We start from the raw sequence: 8857 nt of genomic DNA on the forward strand, positions 1-8857 counted from the left end.
GGTCCAACCGCGCTGCACTCCCCGCGGGAGAAAGTCCCGCAGGAGACAGCGGTCGCGTTCAGGGGACCGGCACCAGCCTGGCTGGGGTGGGGCTGGGGGGGGAGATCGGTTGCTTTACCGGAGCCACCACGGAGAGAAAGCTGTCTGGATCCGTTGCAGACTACCAGGGGATATCCTAGTCATCTAGACCAAATTGCTCACGTTTCTACAATGAACTGATGTATATAAACATGTCTGTCCTCCACAGGTACACTGTGTGTTTCAGCAAACTCATAACGTGTTTAAATCCTTTGTTTGTCTCTGTTAATAAAGTCACTGTTCTGATGACGGTGTTTTGGAAGAAGTTTTGATTTCACGCACGGGAATCCCTAGCACTCAGAGGGAGAGCCTGAGGGTTACTCCAAAATTACCACAACCACGTGCATTACTGCTCTAGCCAGGCTCTCAGCAGGGTCAGGATAGGGATGGAAACTCAGGTTCATGCCTTCTGGCGCGGGCTTGGCCGATGGCTGATCCCTGTCCCATGGGTGCCCAGAGGGACCATGACAAGTGCAGACACTTAGGACTTCAGACCTCAGGTTTTCCCTTGGGAGAGGGCAGGGTTGATCCCAGCTGCAGGAACTGGGTCTGGGGAGGCAATGCAGGAGGGGCAACCACCGTGGGCTGGATCATCTTGGCTGCTTTGTGTTTTATTGCCATAAAAAAGGCACCACTGAAGGAACTTATTGCCTCTCCCCGGGTCACAACTCATCTGTGGGTGCCAGAATCAGCTCTTATTTCTACCAGCAGGGAGAGGAGGGGCTGCATGGGCCAAGGCAGACATGCGGGAAAAGCACTCCTCCAAACAGATTTCCTATTTGGTGCTGAAGAGACCACAAGTTTTGGTGAGAAATGCAGAGACTTGTGAGGAAAAAAGAGATTTCTGTAGGGCACTTGCTTAATTCCTGAAGAGTAAGAGCACATGAGCAAGCCTGTCTGAAACAGGTACAGAAAAACTGACTGCAAAAAGAGACATGCCACTGTTTTATTATCATTATTACTATGATTATTATGTTGTTTTGTTGTTGTTGTGTTTTGTGTTGTTTTTGTTGTTACTTTGTTTTGGTGTGTTTTGGCTGTTTTTTTTTTTTTTTTTTTTGCCAGGGCAGGGATGAGCTCTTCTTAGCCCAGAGAAAGAGAAAATCAATGGCAGCTGGAAACATCCAGAGAGTGTGAAGGCTGGTGGAGCGGACGGGGCTGGGGGATGCCGTGCATGGGCAAGGTACTACCAGTCTGGGGGGGCTGTGTGGGTTTGGGGGGGGACCAGGAGGGGAGGGTTTAAAGTAGGGCAGGAGCCATGGTGCAAAGGGTGGGAATGCTGTTGAGGGAGGACTTTACAAAGAGAAAGAGATACAAAGTGAGCAGGGATGGAGCAGTGGGATTTTCCAGGCAGAGGTGATGACCAGCTGTGACTGCAGTTTTTGTGCCCGTGGGCGGGTGCTGGCCTGCGAGGGAGAGGTGTGATTGTGCATTCGCAGGGCTGGACGTGAGTGTTAGGTTTTGAAAACTGGTAACTGTGCTTGTGGATGTCTTTATGGTATTTCCCAGGGACAGCGTAGAGGCATTTACTTTTGATTTCTTGTGGAATAATGAAATAACTTTTGTAGCATCTGTTTTTTCCCCCCCCCAAACACAATAAAAAGGACTTATATTTAGCTGGATGCTTTCAGGCATGGAGCGCATAGGCTGGCTGCTCAGTGGTCCCCTCAGCACTGAGTCCAATCCCAGGTACCACAGCCAACTCAATGAACCAGGTCCCGTGTAGATTATTTCAACGTGTAACATTTTTTCTGCAGGCTTATTTAAACAAAATTGGACTGAAACATGAAATACTGGACTAAAATATATCATGAATGATTCAGCTTGTGTGTTAATTTTATAGTTCTTGTTTTGCCTGATCATAGTGCTCAAAATTATAAATGTGGTTTAAATAAAGAAGAAAATTATAAATCCAAAACCCGATTTAAGGAGACTGGGATTTTTTGGTTCACTTGCATGATGCTGTCATTAGGAGAATACTGTCTGCTATATTGTGTGTTCCAGCCTGAGGGCTCCTATCACGTTGATTATGCTCATGACCACTTACATTACATTACATTACAGTTATTTCTATTGTACAGATTGAAAAAAAGCAGGTAAGAGAAACCTGTGCTGTAACAGCCAGGATAAAGTTGACATTTGCATATTTTTCACTCCTAAAATCAATGACATGAGATGACACCGTTTTTCATTCAAAAGATGTCTCAATTTTACTTTCCCTTTTGCGGGGTTTTGTCACACTTATCATGGTGTTTCAGAAGCAGACGAGTGTCTGTACCTCTGGCAGTCTCCACTGTCCTTTGAACAGGAGGTTGTAACGTCCCCAAGGCCAACCATGGGCCTCAAGGGCTATTCCTACCCACCCCGCCCCCCGCCCTAGGTCTTCTCCCCACCCTGCCCATTGCCCAGGACACCATTTCAGCCCTTCCTGGGGCCCTCAGCCCATGCCCCACTGATGCCATAGGGTGCTGGTCTCCAGCTCCCCACAGCACTGTCTTGCTCAGCCATGGGTCCCGTGGGCTGATGTGCCAGCCTGGCCTTGGCCTATCCCCATCCTGGTCCCTGGGGAGGTTCCTGATGCCCCCTGGCCTGCCCAGCTCCCGCTCCAGGGGGTGGGATGGGTTTGGCTGTGAGGCTCTGTCCTGCCACCAAAATGCCTTTGGGGGAGGAACAGCTCCATGCAGAAGTACCAGCTCTCTTGGCCCAAGTGGGAGAGCTGGGTCCTACCACATCACTGAGGACAATGCAGCTCAACAGGAACTTAACGTGGATTTGTTATAGTCTCAGCTTCACACCTTCTGTGCAAAGGGTCTGGGTTCTGCAGGTATCACATTTTTACCCACCAAAAAGAAAGAGAGAAGGGGCAGAGCAGCTCCTACCCTTTCTCTGTGGGCATTGATGCAGAGTACAAGCTCAGTGACGAGATCAACATCAAGGACACATTCCTCAACAGATGGCTGCATGAAACAGGACAGTCTTGCAGACAGCAGAAAGGGGGACAGCTTCCTAGACCAGTTTGTGGAGAGACCAAATGCCTATTGCCATAGTTCTGACCTCTTGTGGAAAGACTATTCAGGAATAAATCCTTCTCGGACTATCCTGTGCCTCTGCTGACTCTAAAGTCTGCAGAAAAGCTACTGGAGCCCTCTGGCTAGATTGGGGCACCTATGAGAACAGAAAGCGAGGCTGTCTTAGTCGACATCAGCAAGGGAGCCAGAGAACATACTAACACTTCCAAAGTGGGCCCTATGCACAACTTTAACCGAGCGCCCAAAACAAGCATCCCAGGTTTTGAGGGTTCATCTTGGGTTTAGACAGCAGAGGGGGCTGCCAGAAAGTTTGGATTCAATCCTACAGTTCAGAAATAACATTTTAAATGCGTATGAAGTAAAAAAAAAAAACAGCTCCTTCAAGTGTCAGCCCATTAGGAATCACCCATGGTAAATCTGCTCGCCTGCTGGCAGCTCCATTTCAAGACCCCCATTTTATTTTTGATTGGATCTTCCAACTAGAGACAAATGTGAAGAGAAAACTACTCCTGACAGAATGGCTGCCATGTCCCTTCTTTCTGCATGGTGGGTTGATGAGCAGCTTCTGCTGGCCCCACTGCCCAGGGGATCGCTGCTGTGGGCCTGGGCTCCTCATCAGCTTTTCGGGCTTCTGGCAGCTCCCAGGCACCTGGGTCTGGCTAAACACACTACAACCCTTCTCAGCTACTGTGCACACCAAGACTGAAACACAAACAGACATCATGAAAAAGCGTCGTAAAAAAGTGTTAATTCAAGGGGGTGTTACTTATAACTGATGTCTAAATCTGCCTGAAAGAAATAAAAATGAAATAAAGCGCTAGAAATCAAGGAACCCATGCAGAAAACCCATCTCTGTCACCAGTCTAACCCCAACCAAATGAGCTAGCTGAATGGCAAGCAGTGGGACAAAGTGGCCCAGCATGATTGTGCCATTTGTCTCTTCTCCTTGCTTTCTGTGGGCTTTCCCCATGTTTTACCTGATAGCACAGAGTGTAATCCACCTTCTTCTGGTCCACTGTCTTCTAGGGCATGCTGAACCTCTTCCCAGAAACCATCTAGTCAGAAACTCAGTGATAAAGATGATCAACTCACATTGCTCATTTTCAGCCAAGTCTTCTCCAGGAGGTTTCCACGCAATTCACAGACTTGGTGCCCCTGGTAGAGGCAGAACAGGCACTGCTCTTCATTAACCAGCATCAGGAAAATGCATTCTATTGGGTGGCAGCCTCTGGGGTAGAAGATGGGGCAAGTACTGACCCGACAACTGAGATTCCCATCAGGAGAAGTCACAGAGTCTGCAGATAACGTTGCATGGACACAGTACCTTTCACACTCCCTGGAAAAATCCCATGACATCTTCTGCCGGGGTGGGTTTTGCTGCTGGGTTTTGCGTTCTGGGTTTTTTTGTTGGTTGTTTGTTCCCCCTACCTCCTTTCTTTTGGTACCTCATTCTTTCAGTTACCAGAGAAAGAGTTATGTACCAGTCAACACTGATATAACGTGTCAAGGGATGTTTTCAGGCTTTCTACCTGTTTGTAACTTGTAAGGAAGTACATGATGTTGCATCCAGTCAGTTAACCTTGTAAGGTTAACAGAAGTAGTGGGGGCTTTATGCCTTTGGGCTGGTGGTGGATCCACCGTAGGCTGGAGCTGGGCAAAATAAAATCTGCAGATGAACAAGAGGTGGCAGTGTTGTAATGGAATAAAATTCTCAGCAAGCAGCTGTCTCATCTAAACGAGTGTGTTAGTTTAACTGTGATGAATGGGAGGCTGGATTATTCATTTCTGGGAATTGGATATTTTTTATTTTTCATTTTTATAAAGCAAACTGGAGCACACAGCTATACTTTGCCTGGGTAGAGGACCTGTGATCCCTTACAACCCTGAGCAAGTCACTTTTAAACCTAGATCTCTGCAAGGTATGACAATACCCCTTGCTGGGAAGGAAGGTTGCACAAAAAGGGACTCGGGGATCTGAGCAGCCTTACCTGGGGCCTACACACCTCACCTCTCCGATGCCTCACCCCACCTCTGTGAGCCACATTTCAGCTCAGGTGTAGGCCTTCAGCCCCCAGCCCTGTCTCCTGGAGGCAGGTCAGACCTATGCTGTTGGCATCTTGTCTTCTGCATGGACCCATCATCCAGATGTTGTAGCTTGTCTCCAGTCCCATCTCCAGCCCCAGCTCCTCTGACTGCACTCCCACATGGATTCTGGACCTGGTTTATCACTTGCCTTCTCTGGGACTTGTGATGGACCCTGTTACCAACAACTAGCTGTACTTCATTGGTGAGGGCACTGCCTGTGCTGGGGTCCACGTTGGCTCCCAGCTTGCATTCCCTTGGCGTGTAGACACCCCTTGCTGCGATGTTTGGACACAGCACTATGCACAAATGAAAAACGGGTCCCGCAGCCATGGGAGACTTAAAGCTGCTTAGCCTTAAGTATCAGTCCTGTTTTCTCTTCAGCAAGCAACAAGCTGTGCCTGTGCCATGGCAAGCAGAGGCCTGGGGACCATGCTTTGCCACGCATGGTAGGGGTGGCCATTTGTTGAGGTGCCAAAATATGAGGCCACGCATGCCCAGGGGAACTCAGTGTTTCTCACACAGTGTCTTTACCTGGGAAATAGCCTGGCAGCCCTGGATAGACAGTTGGGAGAGATGCTCATTTGTGCCCTTCCCCTTGCAGCTGGTGGCTGTACACATGATTTTGGCCTGGAGCCCTTCCACATGGTCTGTCTGCAGTGGCGGCTGTAACAAGAATGGAAACGAAAATGTAAATTCTGATCAAGCGTTCAAGTATTGCCCTTTTAATTTCTCCCTAGTAAATGGCAAATACTATTTTGCACACAGGAGTTGATTGATGGGAGGGATCCTGCCTGTTTTGCACAGTGGGGGAATGTCTTCTCCCCTGCAGGCACTACTGGGAGCAACAAAAGGACCATGAAATAGCCAGACTTTGCCCCAGAAGTCCCTCTGCTCTTCTGGTCACTGTCATTGGCTGGTAAGACCCTACAGGATTCCCCAAAATGCTCATGCCAACCCAAAAAAACAGCTGGTGGGCCTGCAAACCACAAATTACATTTCAGTGTGGCACAGAGAGGGCGGATGGTGGTAGGGAGCTTCCTTTGCCAGTGGTTCTGGTGGATCTTACAGAAACCTGTTAAGACCATGACAGGATGCAGACTGGTGCTACATGTGCTTCCTAAAGGCCCATAAGGCCAATGACACTACTGAACATTTCAAAAAACTCTGGCTGGCAGTCTGAGCATGGAGAACTCAGAAGAGTTCCATGACCTGCTGGTGTTCCTGTTCGAGCCAGCAGCAGCCAAAGAAAAAGAACAGGTATGGAAGTGACAGTGGTGTTCAATGGCAAAAGATGAAAATGCCTGGAGAACCCCAACTGGCAACCAACTCCCCTCACACCCTGTTAATAAACCTTTTCTGTATTTGTGATAAAGATAGTCCACTGTTACATTTTGTACACGTTTAGTAGTGGTATGTCAGTGGACTACACCACTACTTCTGTTAAAAGACGTTCATGGATATTCTCGAGGAGGTGGGAAGCTGTGGGTATATAAATGCCCTTTTTGAAGCTGCTGAAAGGTGAACTGCTGATTTGAAGAGAAGCCTGGCTTGCAAACCAGGACTTATGGCTTACACAAGGCAGCAAGAAAACACTTTAAAAAAAGAATTAAGGTGATTGTGTCAAAGGTGGATGCACATTGCAGGCAGACTTGGTGGACATGAAACAGTCTTCCAAACACAACAGCAGTGCAACTTAAGGGCGACGCATTATCTAAGCATGCCTGGGCCATTGGTCTGCAAGACAAATCAGGTTCTGAAACAGCTGGGGTTTTTACAACAATTTTTATCAGGGAGCGCTAGCCACAGAAATTACAGACCAACCCAACACAAGATTTAAATAAACCTTTAAATAAACTGTTAAAGCAGTGTAATGTTCACCATTTTTTTGGCAAATCGTGAAGTAAGAGCCTCTGTCACAGAGTGTTCTAACAGGATGCTCAAAACCAAGATATGGAGATATTTTACAGCACGCAACACTTTTTGCTGCATTGATGTGTTGTCAGCATTTACAAGGAATGACAGTCATAACTTCTGCAGAGTGATCAAAGCACAACACGTGAACACGAACCCTTCAAACCCTATATAGGGGTGTGTTTAAAATTAAAGAATCTGTGCCTCTGTGCTTGAAAAGGGAGATCATATCAGAGCGTCTAGAGTGAAAGAAATATCTGAGAAAGGTTTTGACGCATCCATGCACATGGATTATTATGTAGCCTGGGCTGGCAGTGGTCTCCCTGGTTTTCAAGGCGTCCCTGTGGTGTATGGTGCAGGTGTTGGAGCTTGTGTCTAAATTCTCAAAAATAACTTTGGGGTGCCCAAGTGGGTATTGTTTTGTTTTGCTGATGAAGGGATAGAGACTAGTAAAATGACAGCATTATAGCTTTTAGTCCCGGGCTGCTTTGTAATACAGACAAATGCCATTTATGCTGCTGCCAAAAAGTGCATTGCAGTGATCAACAGTGTAGGCAGTTTGGTCCTGGGTAAGCACTCTGCAAGCTCCCCATCTCATTTTGTCACATCGACCCACTCATGTGCCCACAAATGTGTTAAAATGTGTTCTCTTTAGGTGGTCCTTTTCAGTACTTTTGAAAAAAACGGGGTAAATAACCTTTGCAGCTCTCAATACCCAAAGGGTGGGGGAGACTGCTTGGTTTTGTGGGTAAAAGATGTAAAGACTCTATGAAACATATACGCAGGCTGGGTATATGTATACACATGAGTTTACCACACATTAATTGCACATCCATTTTTTCCTTCACAAACTGACTAACAATAAAGTAGCCTTTGGCACTGTGCACTAGGAAAGCGTAGCCCTGAACTCTGTGTCGATAAACAACTGAAAAATGCACAAGACGCGTCCCCTTTAAACTACCATTTTCTTTCCATTTTTTTCCCTGCCCCTTCTTCAGCTGAAGGGTCATCCAGGGCTATCTCCATGTAAAAATGTAGTTCGGGAAATGTGTCCCTGTTTCCTGCACATGTTCCATGTCATAAACAATATACCCTTGCCCTGCTCCTGGATTTTTGATCATGGGCATGATTTACGGTTGGACTCAATGATCTTAAAGGTCTTTCCCAACCTAAATGATTCTACAGATAATTAAAATAGACACGTAGATAGACATTTGTACCCTCCTTCATATCTACTCCTACACTGCTGGCGTTGTAAATAAACGTATGTATTTCCCAACCTCAGCATTTCCTGGCCCAATGAAGCAGGGAGCCAATCAGAGGGAGACTGAAGGGCACGTAGGTAGAACGGCAATCAGCCAATCTCAGGGCGAGACACTGGCAGCTCCCTGCCATAAAATGGTGGCTGAGACAAAATGGTGGCTCCCTCTGCCTCTGAGGGGGGGGACTTCCTGTTCTGAGGTACCACCGGGTAAACTGGAAGGGGTGACTGGTCCTGGTGGCAGGGTGGGAGCTGAGCCCTCGGAGGGTCCCTCCTGTCCAAACAACCTCCCTCCCTTGCACTCAGTGGCAGGGAGGACAGTGCTGGGAGCTACAAGGGGTGTCTCCCTCAGCTCTGGGCCTCAGAGCCGGGTGGGTCCATGTTCCTCAGCAGAAGGAGCTGTGCTTACTTCTCCCAGGAGTGTTGCAACAGAGTTCTGGCACCCCAAGTGAGGACGTTTCCTGCAAAAGCAAGGAAACCTTCCTGGCAGCCG

The 8857-nt window shown here is 47.7% G+C and overlaps 1 protein-coding gene across 1 annotated transcript in view; it reads left to right on the top strand.

Moving 5' to 3' along the window:
• The first annotated feature begins 6374 nt into the window (after positions 1-6374).
• The window catches only part of MTAP (methylthioadenosine phosphorylase), a 161875-nt gene continuing 159392 nt past the window's right edge, over positions 6375-8857 (top strand). The window contains exon 1 of the mRNA XM_009885326.1: positions 6375-6449. Within this exon, the coding sequence (XP_009883628.1) occupies positions 6375-6449 (75 nt within the window). The remainder of the gene's footprint in view (positions 6450-8857) is intronic.

Source organism: Charadrius vociferus, unplaced genomic scaffold, assembly GCF_000708025.1.
Source record: "Charadrius vociferus isolate BGI_N301 unplaced genomic scaffold, ASM70802v2 scaffold60, whole genome shotgun sequence".
Taxonomy (NCBI): Eukaryota; Metazoa; Chordata; class Aves; order Charadriiformes; family Charadriidae; genus Charadrius; species Charadrius vociferus.